The following is an 18,300-nucleotide window of genomic DNA, read 5'->3' on the forward strand; positions in this document are numbered from 1 at the left end:
GACCCACATAACCCAAATAGTGACTTTTTGGACAATGGGTGTCATTGGTCATGTTTTGACGTCAACAATGTGTACGTCACTTTTTGGAATTATTTGGACGAGATTTGATCACTTTGGACCCCCAAGTGGGTCCAAAGGGCATTTTCCTCATTTGGGAGCGGAATCTTGAATTTTGGATTCTAAGTTAAGTTGCAAACTTTTCTTAGGTTTTGCAGAGCCAGAGTTTGAGGATTGTAGAGCTTGAGTGGTTGTTGTGGACTTGTGAGTTGTTAAAGTTACTCAGCTTGGACGAGAGGTGAGTAAAACCATTATGGTTGTGAGTAAGATCAAATATTATTATATTTAATATAATGTGGTTCTGATAATGTTAATGGATATAATTAACATGCTGATGTGGTTTTTGAGAAACAATTTTGGTGTGAGTTTAAAATCATTTAAATGTGTTTTAATTTTAAATGAATTTGCAAGTTTTTGCAAAATAGATGGTATTCTTGGGAATGACCATATATATTATGATTGTATGGTGGTGTTCATGAATGAATGGCCACGTAAATATATATTGTTGTGATGGATGTAATTTGATAGAAAACAATATTTGATGCGGAAATACATATTTATTGTTTTCGGTGTGTGTTGTTGTTGTGATTGGAAGGATAGATGTGAGAATGCACTGATTCCTTCAATCGGAAGAGGACCTCGTAAAGAGGTCTGACCGTGACAAGTAATTAGGGATTATAGGCCTGGGGTGCGAGGCCCTAAACCAGTTAGAGCTCTCGTTGTCGCCATTGCTGATGTTCATGATGGTAACACATAGTTTACTTGTCTTCGTCGCAAATTTGTGAACATGCAGTAATGGATGTGTACTTTAGTGTTCGTGAGTTGGGAGAGTCTAGCGTATTCTCACTTCTATTGTCCAAGAGTGACATTTATGGGTTGTGTTTCTAACGGATTTGAAATAGGTTTTGAGTTAGCTGAGGACCGAACAATTCTTATAATTTAAAAGAACTGTGATTGTGATGAGATGATTGAGTATGATTACCTTGGTTATACGAGGATTGTGGTATGCTAATGAAAGTGCATGTGTTTGTATATTATGTGTAAATGACATATTTATACTGTTAGTTGTGGTTTACTCATACGAGCTTTAGAAAGCTTATCGGGTTTGTTCTTTGATGAATCCGGTACACTATTCGACGTTGTAAGGGCTAATCCTACAGGGAATAGGAACCCATGACTTCGTAAGGAGCTGAAAGCAGAAGGTGTACTTGCAGTGTACAAAGTTTGGTTTGAGAGTGTTGGTGTGTTTAGACTTCCGCTGTATGTATTAAGCTTTGAGGAGCAGAGTATGTAATATGTTGATTGTTCAATTTATTATATATGTTGTAATGTAATATTTGACTCGGAAGATGGAGTCACTATTGACATTGTGGTTCGGAACATGTGGTATTGTATTATGGAAAAAGGAAAGATTCATTGTACATTTGGTGAAGGTTCCGAGCTTCACGTCGTAAATCATTTTGTTTGTAATAACTTAGCATGTTATTTGTTGTTAAAAATTCTGGACGTGACACTAGAGAACATGATTGTGAATTTGACGGATATATTAAGGTTTGCTGGTTTTCTAGAGTTCCTAAATCCTGAGAATTATGTTGTTTTAGGTTAAAAGCTAAAAACTTTTATACAAGAAACTAATGATGTTCATTTAAATCAACAATGCTGATTCTAGTGATGGTATAGCTTGCCCATGATTATTTTTGAGTCGTAGAAAGCGGAAAATGTTGTGAGGTTTGGGACATAACAAAAGCAATTGGCACTGGCAGCAATACTACATCACAATCAGTGAACTGTAAAAGAAGAAAAAATATACAATCAAGAAAAAAGAACAAATCCTGGCAGTCTCCAAGTTAGTGACACCCGAGTGCGATTTGTGACTTTAATTTTAAGGTAAACCAAGACCGCCTGCCCCGTATAGGTATCTCGAGATGAGTAGCCAAGACAAATGTAACGGATGCAAATCCAAGAAACAAATTTCATCTTTAATAACAATGGACCATACTAAGTCAAAGATACTGAACCAGATTTTATGTTTCAATTCAGAAAAACTACAACCCAAAATCTTAATTATCCAAAGCCTCATCCCCAAAACAAGAAAGCAGTTCGAGTTTAGATGTCTGCTGCAAGGAAGTTAGCTGACAATGATACCTGGAAAAGAGAATCATTAAACATGAGGGACAGAGGGAGGGGGGAGGGATTGATTTTGAATCCAACAAATACCTTCTTGCCTGGTTTGAATGGAGGAAGAGCTTTAAAAGGACATGTAGAGCATCTAAAAGCATCACCTAGTCCGCACTGCATATTGCAACTTTCAGACCAAAATAAACAAAACAGAAGAAACAAAAATTCTTTAAAAGCAGATAAGCAACTCTAGGACATACACTGCCACATTGAGACTGGAAATTGTTCAAATCTACCGTCGAGCCTAACTTCTCCACTTTCTGCTCTTCTTCAGCCCTCCCACAGTGCAATTTTTACAAGCTTTCCTTGTGCTTCCAACTTCACAATCACCAGCTGCACAAGCACATTGCTTAGTACATGATTACAAAACTCACAAAAATTGCAGTTGACCCCAAAAGAATCTCACAAAGTCAAACTTAGTAGGAAATTCACAAAATAAAATAAAAAACTAATTAGAACCACCATGCCTTACGTGGAAGCGGCTGCGGTTTCTTTAAGTCCTCTTCTGTTAACAGACTATCCTCATCAATCAGATCTGAATCATCATTGATCTGAACTTTTGGTAAACTTTTGGTGGTCTTTTTTAAGGCGAAGGAGGAACCAATCTTCCAGGAAGGCTTTTTTGCCTTGACCTACAGAAAGAGAAGAGAACAAAATCACATCCATCCAAAAGTCCATCCAAAGTGTGTATCCAGTGATAAAGTTATCATGAAACCATAGATTCTATTCTTATATGTAGACAGAAAAGTTTATTAAAAATGCTAGAGTAACTAGCAAAATCAGATAAGCCATTGGACATGTTCATCGAATCCATTATCAACCAACAATGAGAGAACAATTTTAGATGGTATGTTCATGTGCTACATAAAAAATATAAGTGCACCAATACAAACAACTTGGAGGCAATTTAAAATAAAGGAAGATTGATGAGGTGGATAAAAGGGATTGCGAATGGCATGCCTGCAAGAGATTTAATAGAGAAAATAACCCTAGATGGGATTGAAGTGCATAAGAAACCTCACATGTATGTAGGATCCCAATTAGAACCTGATAAGGTTCCATGTAGCCAACCCCAAACAGTTAGTATTCAGGCTGAGATCAGTTGAATTGAGATTCGTGTTACGAATTTAACATGCAGAGAGGACAACTCAGATGGTAAATTTGATTTAATTTGAAGAGCTTGTGCTTCTAGAAAACCAGACAACAGTAACTTACGCTCAATAACAGAGGCAGCCTGCAAGAAAACCCAAAGATAGATTTCTCACTTCAAACTGAATCCATAATGTGACAATGTGAACATGAATTACCTTATCACTTTCCCCTTTGGAAGAATCAGAAGTCTTGTAAATTAGGACTGTTCCACCAGGCTTCAAGACTCTTGAGATTTCCCCTAACAATTGCTTATTAAGAAATTCAATCAATCTACAAAGAGTAAAAACAATGTCCACAGAGGAAGGCCCCGGGGAAGCTGACCTATCATAAGTCAAAACAAAATCAGATGAACACTATTACCCAAGCAGTTTATAACAAATATTAAACAAATTTGCAGGTTACATCGTTTAGAAATTAGAGGGGAACAATAGAAGACACGCTACTACTTTAAAGCACAAAACAGAATAAGAAACTTACTTAAAGAAGACACTTCAGTGATAATTTGAGGTTCGCACTTTTCGGTAGCTCCATTCCCAATCTCCCTCAATACATCAAAAACAAGACTTACAGGGAGAACCGCATCATCTGTAAATGCCACCATAAATCAACTACAATGATAATAAGAACCAAAATAAATAAATAATGGGTATTAAACTTCAGGTATGCATACAAGTGAAAGACAAAAAGATCCCTTGAGTATTTAATATTAGTCATTTTCTTCATATCATAAAATTGAACAGAACAAAAAAAACGGAAATTAAGTGTAAAAGGAGTCAAACAGGTCGATTAGAAAAAGTCGATTGTAATAAGATCTAATCAATTTGAGTGACAAAATCAATCCCTACCAGGAGAACGAAAAGGAAAGAGAAAATTGAAACTTGAAAGGGGAAAGAGAGAAAATTGAAGTTGGACTCACCATGACGTCGAAGGTGAAACAGATTTTCAAGCCCCTAAATACCAAAACGAAGAGTATTGATTCTTCCTCTACAGGAAAGGCTACAATGTCTTGTGCTTTTAGCCGACTCTCTCTCTTGTGTTCTGCAATTGATAATTTGCAAAGTCGTGTCTCATGAGGCTGCGCAGGAAGAATAAGAAAGCTATTTAAATTAGTTGTTTTATGGAATCATACTCAAAAAAGTGCATGGGGTATAAATTATGACAGGCAGCTTTAACAAACAATCTGGTGAAACATAAATTTTGTTGTTGCCTAGGTAGCAGTACTCGACTAAGGGTCTTGGCGTGCAAGTTGCAACTGGTTTATTTCATAACAAAGCTAGGCCTTGGAAAAATAGAACCGACCCCAAATTGAAACATCATGTGAAAAGGGAAGAGACAATATCACAAAAGAGTTTTGCAACCCCCATTAAAGTGTAAAGATGCCAACTATTCAGAGATGTGGATGTAAATCCTCTGTCTTTATTAGAAAAGGGTTATTTTCTAAAACACAACTTCAAAAAGGTCAATTGATAGTTCACTGTCCAGGTCAAAAACACAACTTCAAAAAGGTCTTGCCTGTTTGTCGACAGCGAAGAAAAAGCTTTGAAGACGAACAAAGATTTGACTACAATCGAAGATTTGACTTGTTGAAGACTACCGAAGATTTGGTTCGCTGTGGAAGGCCGGAGAAGACGAAGAGCTCCCGAGCTCGCGTCTTTGGGCTCGCTTCCGTGTGTGTAAATTTGGGCTGCTGTTAGTTAAGCCCACTTAGGGAGCTGCTAATCCTGCTAGTTCAGTTGCTAAATAAGCCCTTGTTTGGTTCAAGACACGATTGGTGCTAACAAACGAGTCATTCTATAGTGAGGGCTTTGTGCCTTTCTTTAGATGAGATCTTATTTTTTAATCGTTAAATTAAATTAATGAATTTAATTTTATAACTAATCAATTTGATTTCTCGATTAAGAGATACGTCATCATCCAAGAGCCGCATCATCTGTAAATCCCACCACAGATGCCCTGCAGAAACCAAGTCAATAAGTTTTAGTGGGCTACTTCCTCACTAAACCAACAAATCAACTACAATGATGACATGAACCACAAAAAGAAAAAACAATAATGAGTATTAAATTTCAGGTATGCATACAAGTGATGAATACACAAAGAAGAATTGCTGGGTTTCTTGAGTTTATGAATACTGAGAACGCCTAAACACAAATTAGTGATTGATTTTAAATTAGGACTGACGAAAACACATGGAGAAAATGGTAAATTGGATAATAAGATAAAATTACTTTAAGAGTACTCTTAAATGAACCCTAAAATTAACTAAGTACACCATACTACCAAACTACTTATTGAATTACTAATTTATCCTAATATAAAATGACTAAAAGGGATATATTGAATTGTGAACCAAATATAATTTTAATAAGTACATCCTATTCATCATATTCAACCCTAATTAAATGTAAAGAAGTTTTCATACAACGAACAACCCAGTGAACACTAACGGAGGCGCAACCTGCATAGTTGCAAGTAGAATGACTGGAATAAAAGAGAATGAAAAATTCCAAAAGAATGACCACAACATTGAGCAAGTCTCCGATCTGAAACACGTTGTGGATGAAGCCAAGCAACATCAAAATGTGAAGTAACTGGTCCTACTAAATTTGTAACTTTCTCGGACTTGCAGCGAGTGCCATGGAACTACCAGCTGTTCTTTTATAATGGTTTTACATCGAATTTGTTTATCTAACTTTAGACACAGCAAGATATTGTTGGGATTTAAAAATCCATAATTTTGTGTCCTTAAAAATGGTAGGTCAGAGTAGAGATCCCTTAAAGAAATATTTATTACGATATTCAGAATTATAACATGAACGTGAATGCTTATTGGGAAATTAATTACAAATATGTGTGATGTCCAAGAGTTATATAGAGTATTAGGATTGTGTTGATAGAACGTAATAAGGCGTACTAAGAATTTTTTTATTAGTTAAATAGAATATACTTAATTAATTTTATATTTTGATTAAAATATTAAAATATACTTAAATGATAAAATATACCCAGTTAATTTTAAAGATAGTTTAGGACCACTCTAATTAAGTTTTCAGTCAAGCTTTTCTTTTCTCCTCATTGATTCTCATCCTTCAAAAATTTAACCATGAATGGAGAAAATTAAAAACAGTTTCTGAAAAAATATTAAAAGTAATCCTGGAGAAATAACCATTTAAATATCCAACAAGTACCTCCAACAAAACAAAATTGAATTCATATCGTTTAACATCCTCAGCACTTCAAACCAAAATGCATAACAATAAAAAACGGAACTATCGGAACAGAACGTCACTGGCATAGAAACTAAAAAGTTGACTAATAATTTGATAGCTGAAAACTCTTGGGCAGTTTCTCTCATACTTATGCCTTGAGGCGACCATAGTACTTCTGTTTCTCCTGTGTTGTCTGGAAGCGACCGTGCCCGAATTTTGAAGAGGTATCGATGAACTTGAGTTTAATATCCTCAAGAGCAAGACGAGAGGTCTGCTTGAGCAGGGACTGGCGAAGAGTAACAACCCTCTTCTTGGGTCCAACGCAGCATCCCTTAATCAGAATGTAATCATCCTTCACCACACCATAGTGAGGGAAGCCACCAATGGGAGTAATGTCTTTCTCCGTCCTGAAACATCATCCACATCAGAATCATTCAACAACAACAAAACATAATCAAAAGCAGGCGTTCTGTAAAACCAAATCCATGGACCCAACAAAATTTTTCAGAGGAATCCTTGCTAGCATTCCAAAATGCAATACTAGACACTACTAAAATTACCCAAGTTAATAGAGTATACTAACCTGTCAAACTCAGTGACAGCAGTGTGTGACTCCTGCCCAGCCTTCCCAAGCTTATAAATCTTCTTGTTCATCTCAGTACGGTGGTGGTATCCATTCTGACCAGCCCTGGCAACTGTAAATGAGACTCTAGCAGGATGCCAGGCACCAATACAAGCCACCTTCCTCAGACCCCTGTGAGTCTTACGGGGAAGACGAGTTACACCCCAACGAGTAACAACACCTTCATAACCTTTACCCTTTGTGACACCAATGATGTCAATCATCTCATCTTTCTGGAAAACAGCATCAATAGGGATCTGCTTCTCAAAGAAGCTTTTTGCAAATTCAACTTTCTGAGCAATAGTCCCTCCATTCACCTGGATCTCCATAAGATGTGCCTTCTTTTGTTTCAGTCCCTTCATCTTCCTGATCTGTATGTGTAGAATACAAGCATACATGTAAGGAAAACAGAGAAGCATGACATAACAATCAAGATAAACAAGTTAAATAAAACAGCTTAGTTAACGAACATGTGCAACATCAATCAGGATATCCCATGGGACATATTATTACATATTTTAATGCATGTTACACTACAAGGAGAGCATTTTATGCATAATACCACTACTGCAATAAGTTTGCAGATAAACAATCAACTCTATCTACTTGAAAACAGAAAAACCACAATAGAATAGAAACACATATTTCAAAGACAGTTTCTACCTACAAAAAAAAGTTAAAAGTGCATAATGTTTTCGAAAGTTGGGTATAGAAAACATAAAAAACCAAACATCCAGGGCAAACATGCATATAATCAATTCAATATATAAATTGTAATCAACACCTGAGTGTGAGCCAGAACACGAATGACAGTAGCATATTTGATCAGTTTCTCAAACTGTGATTCAATGCTCTTCTTTCCCTCTTCACTTTCGTAGTTCTTGGAGTATTTTGCAAAAGCCTTCTTCTTGGACTTGCACCAGTTCTTGTAGAACCTCCTCTTCACCTCCTCACTAAGATGCTGAGCCCACACAGTGTTCAGAGAGCGAAGGCCACGTGGTGTCTTCACATAACCCACAACTCCAACAACAACCATTGGAGGAGCCTCAATAATAGTTACAGCCTCGCACGTCTCCTTCTTGTGAAGCTCTAAAGACATTAAAAGCTAAGTAAGAAAAACATAATAATATACAAATTTCTACAAGATTAAATCTTACTATACAAATTTTACATTAAATAACTAAGTAAAGGAAATAATAACACACAAATTAAAGTAAATAAGTTATTTGTAGTGTGCTGTAACCACCCATTTAGTGATTGGATTGTGTGCCCATGTCAGTCAAATATAATACAAATATGCATGCAGTCTTCAGGAATTACATAATACACTGTTAACTCATCAATTAAATATGAATCTACAAGAGAAATTGATTCGAATGTAGCATACTTGATCCGGGTTTCTCGACATCTCTGACAATGTGAGTCATGCCAGCCTTGTAACCAAGAAAAGCAGTCAACTTGCAGGGTTTGGATGGGTCATCCTTGGGGAAAGCCTTCACTGCATATCGACAACATTGACAACAGTTAGAATACCACATAAAAAGTAACAAATACAAAAACCCTGGCTGATGGAATTGAATGTAAAAATGCTGATTTAAAATAAATTTTAGTAGAAAGGCAACTGTTTTACGAATCTTCTTCATAACATATAAACCATTACCATGCGGATGATAAATATTTTATGAATCTCTCCATTTAAAACCAAAAACCAAATCAGTTTATATACCTTTGCCTCTGTGACGAGCAGCTCGCTTCCTTGGAAGAAACCCAAGGGATCCATGCCTGGGGTGCTCAAACTTCCTGTGCGACATTTTCCTCCTCCTTCATTCAAAAATCAAAAACAAAAATAAGTCCACATAAAATCCAAGATTTAACACTTCATCTTAAAGGGAGACAAAATGATCTATACATATATGCTTCAACCGAACTCACTATCTAGCAAAACTATAACATTTTTTTCCGAAGAAATCATAACAACAAACAAGCTCCACATATTCAAATCAATTCGGAAACAAGATGTTTAAACAAAATGAAAACATATTCTACCAAAATTCACCAACGAAACGAGATATAAACAGATAAGCGGAAAAATACTAGAATATGAGCAAAAGAAACCAACAGTGTTTTCTCTTTTCAAGACCAAAACAAAGTTTCATGTAAAAATCGCAGTGATAAGAAATCCCATTTTCTCAGAAGATAAACAAACCAGCACTTAAACTAGTGTGAAACTAGTGTGTGAGAGAGAAGGAGAGAGGCACAGAGAGAGGGGGAACCTGAGCTTCTAGCTGCGGCGAAATGCACCCACTCCGTATCACGAATAAACCCTAGTAGGTCTGTTGGCGTTTAAATAATAACCCCTTTCATGAAAAATGCCCTCAACTTTATTTTAATTCCGCAAAAGCCCAGTATCCCCTTTCATGAATATTTGTGAGCCCAAGGCCCAAAACCAGCAAAAGCTAAGCCACAATTTTTTGGGCCAAGGCCAGAGCAATTTTTTATTATTATACAAGTTATATTAGGGATAAAGAGGTTTTCTCACACACACTGTCAAGATATCATATGGGTTCAAATCTAAATCATTAGGGCATATTTACCAATCAGGAATCGGGATAAGCATGAATCGGAGTAACAAGGCACCAAGTTAAGCAAGAATCGGGTTAAACGGTAATCGGAGTCATACATTCTAATTAAATTGTTTACTAACTGTCATGAATCATAATGAAAATAAAAATAATTTCTATTAAAACAGTTTATTATTGTCATGAATCGGAATCAAAATCAATTTGATTACCAAAATGCCCTTGTACAAAACAAATTTATTTTATTCAACTAGTTAAGTAATTTTTCAAATTAAATTTTTTTAAAACACATAACCAACTTTATATATAACAATAATAAATTAACTTAATATTTGTAAAGCATAATCAAATTTTATAAGTTTAATTATTTACTTTCAAAAAAGAAATAATCAAATTGCATGCAAATATTCTATAGCAAAAACAAAAACAAGATAAGAAGAATATAGGGAGAGAGAGATGACGAACCCAAAGGAGAAGAAACTAAGGTGAAATTAATACACGAATGAATCAGATTCTACAAGTGTATGAGTTTTATATAGTTTCTGATAATGTATATAAACCAATTTGGGGTTCACTTCACAGGGACCACAGGAAAAGAGATGCAAGCGGAAAAGTGACTGCATAGAGTAGAGAGTTTAGTGTTTAATCACCAGCTGCTTAATTAGTTTCTCTCATCATTGATCATTCTGTCTTGGATCAAATAACTTGTAATCAGTACATTTATTTACGTGCATGCCTTTTGTTTTAACTACTCTTTATTGTAATCTGTTGTGTATTAATACAGATGTTTGGTTTTTGTCCATTTCTTTGAAGCCGTCGTAATAATTATTTGAATCGATTGTGAAATAGCGGTTAGGGATGGCAAAAATCCCCGCGGGGGAGGGTCCCCGTCGGGTCCCCGACCCTAATGGGGGGAGATTTCGGGGCCAAATGGTTATCGGGTATGGGGATCTCCGAACTTAAAAAATCCCCGTCGGGTATGGGGAGGGGATGGTATTGGCGTCCCCATCCCCGAATCCGACCCGAAAATATATATGTTTATATTTAAATAAATAAATATATAATTATAATATTTATGTTTAACCCTAAACTAACCCCTCTCTCCTAATTCTTCCTAATCTTTTCTAGAATTTCATATTGATGTGATTTTGAATAGTTGAGTTGAACTTTATAGTTAATTTGGATGTGTTGAATGATAATTTAATATGAAACTTAATGTTAAAATATATGATAAATATTTTTTGTGCAAAAAAAATCGGGAATTCGGGGCGGGTATGGGGGATAGTCCCCCGACGGAAACGGGGACGGGTATTCCCCGAAACCTATTAAACGGGGATTGGTTCGGGGATGGGGGCGGGGATGGAGAGCGGGGACGGGGATGGTATTGTCATACCCGGCCCCTACCCGGCCCGTTGCCATCCCTAATAGCGGTGACTGTTGCAACTTTTTTTATTTTTTTTATTTATTTATTTTTTTTAAAAGTGAGAATCTCTCAAGTTTAAAATTATATAGTAGTGAAAGAATCATTAATATCTTGGACTTGGCCTAATTCTTCGCCCCAACTTGTAAAAAAGTTACAAAACCATCAATAAAATGAATGAAAAAATATATATCTTAATTTTTTTCGATATTATTGTTACATCTTCAGATCTGGTTTCCCTAATATGGGTTCCAGAATTTGCATTTCTTCTTTTCATGTTTTTATAGAATTGTTTTTTTTGTAGATATGGATTCCTGATTTTTCTCGTAATTATATTTTTATAAATATTGTATAATAATTTTAAAAGGGAGTTGATTTTCCCACTCCCTTTTTCTCCACTTACACTCCCTTTTTGCTTTTTAATATTTTTTAATCAATTTTGTTCTTTCTCTTTCCTATTCTATCTTTACCCTATATTATTATTATTTTTTTACTTCACTTTTATATTATTTATTTTTCTTTATACTTCAATTTTCAACCTACACTCCATTTTCAGTATTAAAAGAAAAAACCTAAATTTCTTACTTGATTAAAGGAAAAAATTAAGTATAAAGATAAAGAATTAATACAAAAGTGAAGTAAAAATAAATTAATGTAGGGTAATGGTAGAATAGGAAAGAAAAAGAACAAAATTAAGGGTAGAATAGGAAAGGGAAAGAACAAAATTGATTAAAAAAGTATTAAAAAGTAAAATGGAGTGTAAGGGCTTGTTTGGTATGTCGAACTGTACTGACTAATTTTTATCGGATAATATTAATCTATTCCGAATAGTACTGCCTGTTTATCCATAATATTATATTGTATTTGGTGCTGTTCCGAATAACATCTGTTCCGGATAAATAGTCAGACTATTCTTTTACAAAAAATTCTTCGATAATTTAAGTGGAAATATAGACAATATAGACAATATAATTTGCATATATATAATTAAGAAAAAAATAGAATATATTGAAGCCCAACAAAAGCAGTCAAGAAGAGAATCATCAGTCAGTAGTTGCAACACGAAAATAACTAGAAAACAAAACAACAAAGCACCAAAAGTAGAAGGAAAAAAAGTTGCAGCAAGAAAAACATAATCGCATGTATTGTTCTAATTGCTGACTTGGGATGATAATTTGATTATTGAGTTGGATACTTGGAAAAGATGACTACATAAAGGAAAAAAAAGAGCAAAAAAAACTCAGCAACATGTATTGAGTTGGATACACACCCGCATGATGATTATTTGATTATTGAGTTGGATACACAGACAAGAAAAAAGAAATCCTAAACCAATATAAAAAAAGTCAAAAAGGAAAAACTCATAACCTAATTTCCACTCAGATTTAATAAAATAGGAAATATATAAAGAAAGAGAAGATGAAGAAAGAAGAAGAGAGAAGAAGTACATTGGAGAGAGAGAGAGAGAGAGAGAGATGGATACCTAGATAGAGTGAAGAGAATAACCTTGGAGAAGATAGCAAAGAAGAACCATAGGGAGAAGAAGATGAAAATAGCGTCGTCGGATTTTTCACGTGAACGTGTGTGTTCTTTTAAACCGGAGTGTGTGAGCTGTATTAGTTAGTCAGGTAAGGAGAGTATTAAAAGCTCAACCTGTATAAAATAGTCAGGTAATTAAATAATACAAGTTGACACAAAACACTTGACATGGACTATTTACTCATATCCATAGTCTAATACGGTATATCAAATGAGCTATAAGTGGAGAAAATGGGAGTGGATAAATCAAATCCTTTTTTTCTTTTTCTTTTTTCTTTTTTAAGAGAGTTTTATTATGATAGAAAAAATGGTTTTTCTTTTTATGATAAAAAAGATGATCCTTATATGATAAATAAAGAAAGATGTTGAAAGAGTTAGGGTTATGACATTTCCACTCCTCTAATGTTTTTTTAAAATATTTTTTACTATAAAAAAAGGTGTGTAAGTGGATAAAAGAGGAGTTATAAAATAAAATTTTAAAAATTAATTTGATAAAAAGGTAGTTTAAAAAAAATATAATTCCAGTCCAATCTCAAAAAGTGTGTCATCATACAATGGCTAGGATTGAAAGTCTGGTCGAGTCTCAACCAGTCTAGTTCATAATATGAAATCCAATCCAATCCAATCTTGTTCTTATTGGCTCACCAAACAAGGCCTTATCGCACAAAACAATAAAATTATCATGCAAGACAAACGAGAAAAATAAATTAAAAAGACAAAACCGTATAGATAAATGCAATAGTTTCAATGAGAAAACGTACCACGAGAAGATTTTGAATTTTGAATTTTACGAGAAAATCAGACTTAAGTCTGGAATGAAACGTAGTATATGACTGAAACAAAGTTGCCCTTTATGTTATGCACAAATTGTTCTACTCGAAAAAGAATTAGTAGTCCAAGACTTGCAGGGTTAGGAAATTATGTCACCACCTGGCACCTGCTCGATAGAATGCCCCAACGAACCTCCACAGTCTGCTGCCTGCCTCTTTTTTTTTATTTTTATTCTTTATTTTTTTTAAATTTAAATTTTATAGCCTAGGAAAGAGGACGTCGTTTCGGCCCAGGTTTTTTCCATTTCCCCAGCCCGACATCCCAAAAAACTCTAGAATTTCTAATTTTCTGTCTAATTGCTCCTCAAGTCCTAAGCCGAAGGTCCCCAACCCCCACCTGCTGCCGTCGTCCGGAAGCTGCTGTGCCTCCGCCACTTTTATCAAATCTCTCCATTCAAGTGAGTTTTAAACCCTACTTCCCAATTGATGGTGATGTAAGATGTTTTTAATTTAATTTAATTGAAATTGAAATTTATGGTTACTGTCTTTATATATCACGCATATTCATTATGTATTTTATAATTGCACCAAAAAAAAAGGAAGAAGATATACAGGAATGAGGGTGGATTGTTTGAGAGAAGAAAATTGTGGATCATATTTTAGTTTTCGACAGACCAAAAGGAGCTACAACGCTAGAGAGAGATGTGGAGGCGCGTAGCTTCAGTTTCTCATCTGTTTTCTCATTCGAAATCAACCAAATTTAACCNAGGTATACAATTGCACATTCGATAAGCTTGTATTCAATCGACAATTAGGATTTGTTTCCAGATAGACTGATAATTGATTACTGACCGCAGGGAGCAAGCACATTCAAGATTTGGGAAACATTTACCTCAGAATCAGAGATACCAACTCCGGTACGGATGAATTCCATTATTATGAGTCATGGGTTGGGGTCTGAAACAGCTTTGGAGACTATATATTTATACACAAATGATGACTTGTTTAATGAGATCTTAATCTATCTAAAAGAGATGCCATTTTAATTAATCATATTGACTAAATCATGTTGTTTGGAACTTTGGATGCAGTCGAAAGGTTCTCCGTTCGTAACTTTTGTTTTAGGTAAGGTTATGGCATTATTTATAAGTGTTATGTTGCTTTGAAAAGAACCAAAGAGCTTGTAACATGTTGGTGCTCTCAATCTCAGGTGGCCCTGGCAGTGGAAAAGGTACTCAGTGTGCAAAGATAGTTGAGGCGTTTGGGTTCACTCATGTAAGTGCAGGAGATTTGTTAAGGAGGGAAATAGCTTCCGGTAGCGCATATGGGTAATAATTGTTCATTATTGTTGTTCATGGTAGTTTCTGTACGTGTTTTGTGGTCTTCTTAATTTCCTTGATTTTTGTAACTTCAATTTCAGCTCTGTGATTCTTAGTACAATTAGAGAAGGAAAAATAGTACCCTCTCAAGTGACAGTCGAACTCATTCAAAAGGAGATGGAATCAAGTGACAATTATAAGTTTCTGATTGATGGGTTCCCTCGAAGCGAGGAGAACCGCAAGGCATTTGAACAAACTGTGAGTTTCCTGCTATTCAACTCTGTTTAATCTTTCAGAAAATTCATTCTTGTTAGACCTGGCTGCAAGGATCAACTCAGTTTATAGCAAACTCGTAGCATAAATAAGTTTATGAAAGAAAACTAAAGATATCATATCATGAATCCAACTGTGACATCTTTAGTAGTTTTTCATTTTTCAACCAAATTATTCCTCATCACTGGCATCACCAAACTGTTGCAGATTGGCGCAGAACCAGATGTTGTGCTTTTCTTTGACTGTCCTGAACAAGAGATGGTGAAGCGAGTACTAAATCGTAATCAGGTGCTTATGTATTATAATTTTCTGTAGGGTTGAATTATGTGAACATATTTATCTAAAGTTTGATGTTTTATTGCAGGGCCGAGTTGATGATAATATTGACACTATCAAGAAACGCCTTGAAATATTCGATGAATTAAATTGGCCTGTTATCAATTACTACTCACAGAGGGGAAAACTTCACAAGGTAAATGACACATTCAAGGTTTGAGTGGATCCTGTTTAAGTTAGTAGCACTCGATACCTTAGAGTTTCTCATATTTTTATATGAAGTTTTCTTTGCTGAATAGCTGATCTCTGTTATTCCCCTTTCATGTTTTTGTTTCAGACATGTATATTTAATTGTTAGTGTTTTTTTTTTTCTTTTCAAATTCTTGGTGACCTTATTGCCTTCCATTTTTTTCTGGTCTTACTTATAAATTGTCTGAACAATAAATTGGCAAGTTTATTTGTGCAGATCAATGCAGTGGGAACAGTCGATGAAATATTTGAAAAAGTTCGACCAATTTTTGCTCCATTGAGGTATATTCTGTTATTCTGTTATCCAGTTTGCAGCATTTGTTGTCATTGATAATCCTGGTTCTCTTCTTCTTTATAGCACAAACTTTTATATGAAATGAAAACGCAGAGAACAGCCTAAAAGAATATGATTTTAAGCCACAAGTTAATGTGTGCCCATGCTTAAGGCCAATGAGGCAATAACTTGTTTTTCTTTCTGCAGCAAATGAACGTTTGAGTGAAAAATAACAGAGCATGTAAGATCATCTGGTTTTCAATTAAAGTACTCTGTCTTCTCTCTTTGGCAAAGATCACTGCGAAGAGTGGAAGTTTGTACCAAAAGAAGCATCGTGAAGTCTAAAGCAATGAATTATCAGATGGGTTAATTTTTTTTCTACCCTGATTATTGCACTAGATGATGCATGTACCCAGCTTAAGCTGGAAGGAAAACTACGCAGCATAACTGGTTCGTTTCAATGTAGAATAGTTTGAATTTATGTTAATATTTTGTGGCATCCACAGAAAAGGAAAAAAGAAATTTATCATTACTCTATTGAATTCAAGATATGCAATTGGGCTTTTTTGGTTACCTTTCGGCCTACGTCTACACAGTTTCTCCTCATATGAACTTTGTTCTTCCGGCCCTGTACATTACTTTCCCATAGAGGACTTGAATTAGGCCAAGTTGAAACCAAACTGTTGCAACAAGAACCCAATTTTTTTATGGATTAAAACCCAAACCCAAGTTTTAAAATCTTCTGACCAAGAACTAATGATGAACTTCACAAGCTACAAAATGTTTCCTTTTAATATTTCTAGTCAACTTCAAGAGGACCATGATCTTTGGCTGAAGAGTTGTTGAAACTCGGCCCTCTACCTGATTTTCCCAAGAGCGTGGGCCAGACTTATATCAACGTTAAAAAGGCGGGCTCCTCCATTTTAGTATTATTACGTTGGAATAATGGTATCATTGTTGAATTCATGCATGAAATTATATTATTTCAAAAACCAACAGTCTTATTCAATTAATATTACATCATAGTAATTCGTTAAATAATACATCCAACCAAGCACATCTACCGGTCGTTCTTTCCTTGGCCCTTTATGTTTTTCCCATATAATTATTGTTACATTTTACTAATTGTTGTCGTACCAGAACTGTTTCTGAAGATAGTCAACCAGATTGTTGTCCACTTGGAAGGCCTTGGCTAGAACATCAGGGTTGATGGGAGGCTTGGAGCCAAACACTGCATTGGCTATGGTGATCACTCCTGGGTTCTGGCTGCTAAGCCCAGCGAAGGCTACAGCGTTGACATGTCCCACATTCAGTTGAAAGTGAATGAGGCCAATTGGGAACACAAACACATCTCCCTTGTTCAACACTTTGGTGAATAGGCGATTGCCATCACCGTTGGATGTGACGAAACCAACATAGAGTGTTCCTTCCAAGACCACAAGGATCTCGGTGGCACGAGGGTGAGTGTGAGGAGGGTTCAGGCCATTTGGTGCAAAGTCTATGCGAGCCAAGGATATGCCGAGAGTGTTCAGTCCTACTAGATTGTCCACATTCACGGCTGTTACATTTGAACCAACCGGATTTTGTGTGTTTCTTGGATTTTGGAGCCCAGAAAAAAAGAAATCATTTGCATTGACAAGCTTTGGGTCCTTGCAGAATTTCCCATTCACAAACACTGCACCTGCACCGAAATATCCACCTAAGCAAAACCAAACCCACATTATATATTAAAGAGGTGATCAGTAAGTTGGTTAAATATAGCACAAATAGCACATACATGTGTAAGGGATATATATATATATATACATATATAATTATGTACTAACAGATTGTTCATGCATGAGAAGCCGTGCAAATGCATATAGTTAACAGAAAAACAATCTTCATAATATTCCTAATGCCTTAGGAAGAAAATAATTCATGTGGAAATAATTGCAGGGCAGAATATAATGAATGTAATTAATGCATACCAGCAGATTTGGTGTCATTGAGTGCTACACAGAAGTCCTGAAGAGGACTGGGGTCAGATGCAGAGACAAGGAAGGTTGCAGATGCCAATATGGCAAGAGTGCTTATGAGGAAATGAACACCTTTCATTGCAGTTGGCTTAATTAGAGCTAGGTTGCCTCAAAACTTTCTTTTACTGTTTTTTCTTTGTGTGTATAGAGTTTTGGTTTGAGGGTGGGATGAAAATCCTTCATGGGTTACAAGTCTATTTATAGATTGCAGAGAATGAACTGGTCTTGTACTCTATGATTTTCCTTTGAGCAGGTAAAGATTTGAATATTGTAGTATTTAGAGGCAAGTCGAGACTTGGTATTTGACAAAATCTCACCTTTTAAGTTTAACTAGGGGGTGTATATATATATGTTGACCAAAATTT

General features: G+C 35.4%; 3 protein-coding genes and 1 pseudogene across 6 annotated transcripts; 1 reads left to right on the plus strand and 3 right to left on the minus strand.

Annotated features, from left to right (window-relative positions):
* Positions 1-1,814: 1,814 nt before the first annotated feature.
* Positions 1,815-3,988, minus strand: LOC117636983 (annotated as a pseudogene).
* A 2,540-nt stretch (positions 3,989-6,528) lies between these two features.
* On the minus strand, positions 6,529-9,567 carry LOC117636523 (60S ribosomal protein L3). The gene is made up of 6 exons (XM_034371063.1): positions 9,492-9,567; positions 8,945-9,039; positions 8,606-8,716; positions 8,003-8,307; positions 7,180-7,589; positions 6,529-7,003 (listed from the first exon to the last, which is right to left on the minus strand). The coding sequence occupies exons 2-6, from the start codon at positions 9,027-9,029 to the stop codon at positions 6,745-6,747; spliced, it is 1,170 nt and encodes a 389-aa protein (XP_034226954.1). The 5' UTR covers positions 9,030-9,039; positions 9,492-9,567; the 3' UTR covers positions 6,529-6,744.
* Positions 9,568-13,805: 4,238 nt separating this feature from the next.
* On the plus strand, positions 13,806-16,474 carry LOC117637145 (UMP-CMP kinase). Of its 4 annotated transcripts, none has more exons than XM_034371957.1 (10): positions 13,806-13,984; positions 14,126-14,291; positions 14,381-14,443; positions 14,618-14,651; positions 14,737-14,854; positions 14,947-15,103; positions 15,326-15,406; positions 15,483-15,590; positions 15,861-15,925; positions 16,125-16,474. In XM_034371957.1, exons 2-10 carry the CDS (start codon positions 14,229-14,231, stop codon positions 16,129-16,131), a joined length of 696 nt encoding a protein of 231 aa, XP_034227848.1. In that variant the 5' UTR covers positions 13,806-13,984; positions 14,126-14,228; the 3' UTR covers positions 16,132-16,474. The 4 variants fall into 4 exon arrangements, with proteins under 4 accessions (XP_034227848.1, XP_034227845.1, XP_034227846.1 ...); XM_034371954.1 differs by having other exon boundaries at positions 14,130-14,291; XM_034371955.1 differs by having other exon boundaries at positions 14,190-14,291.
* Positions 16,475-17,038: 564 nt separating this feature from the next.
* LOC117637349 (germin-like protein subfamily 1 member 11) lies at positions 17,039-18,014 on the minus strand. Its single transcript, XM_034372219.1, has 2 exons — positions 17,888-18,014; positions 17,039-17,592 (listed from the first exon to the last, which is right to left on the minus strand). The coding sequence occupies exons 1-2, from the start codon at positions 18,012-18,014 to the stop codon at positions 17,039-17,041; spliced, it is 681 nt and encodes a 226-aa protein (XP_034228110.1).
* Positions 18,015-18,300: the final 286 nt, after the last annotated feature.

This window comes from Prunus dulcis, chromosome 8 (genome assembly GCF_902201215.1).
Source record: "Prunus dulcis chromosome 8, ALMONDv2, whole genome shotgun sequence".
NCBI classification, from domain to species: Eukaryota; Viridiplantae; Streptophyta; class Magnoliopsida; order Rosales; family Rosaceae; genus Prunus; species Prunus dulcis.

Bases quoted from the DNA above. Each gene is read 5' to 3' on its own strand.
- LOC117636523 (XM_034371063.1), bottom strand. From the start codon at position 9,029: ATGTCGCACAGGAAGTTTGAGCACCCCAGGCATGGATCCCTTGGGTTT. The intron at 8,308-8,605 runs GTATGCTACATT...TAATGTCTTTAG, and splicing joins TGTCGAGAAACCCGGATCAA to AGCTTCACAAGAAGGAGACG. The intron at 7,590-8,002 runs GTGTTGATTACA...CTACACATACAG, and splicing joins GTGTTCTGGCTCACACTCAG to ATCAGGAAGATGAAGGGACT.
- LOC117637145 (XM_034371957.1), top strand. From the start codon at position 14,229: ATGTGGAGGCGCGTAGCTTCAGTTTCTCATCTGTTTTCTCATTCGAAA. The intron at 15,104-15,325 runs GTGAGTTTCCTG...AAACTGTTGCAG, and splicing joins GCAAGGCATTTGAACAAACT to ATTGGCGCAGAACCAGATGT. The intron at 15,591-15,860 runs GTAAATGACACA...TTATTTGTGCAG, and splicing joins AGAGGGGAAAACTTCACAAG to ATCAATGCAGTGGGAACAGT.
- LOC117637349 (XM_034372219.1), bottom strand. From the start codon at position 18,014: ATGAAAGGTGTTCATTTCCTCATAAGCACTCTTGCCATATTGGCATCT. The intron at 17,593-17,887 runs GTATGCATTAAT...GTGCAGGTGCAG, and splicing joins CAATGACACCAAATCTGCTG to TGTTTGTGAATGGGAAATTC.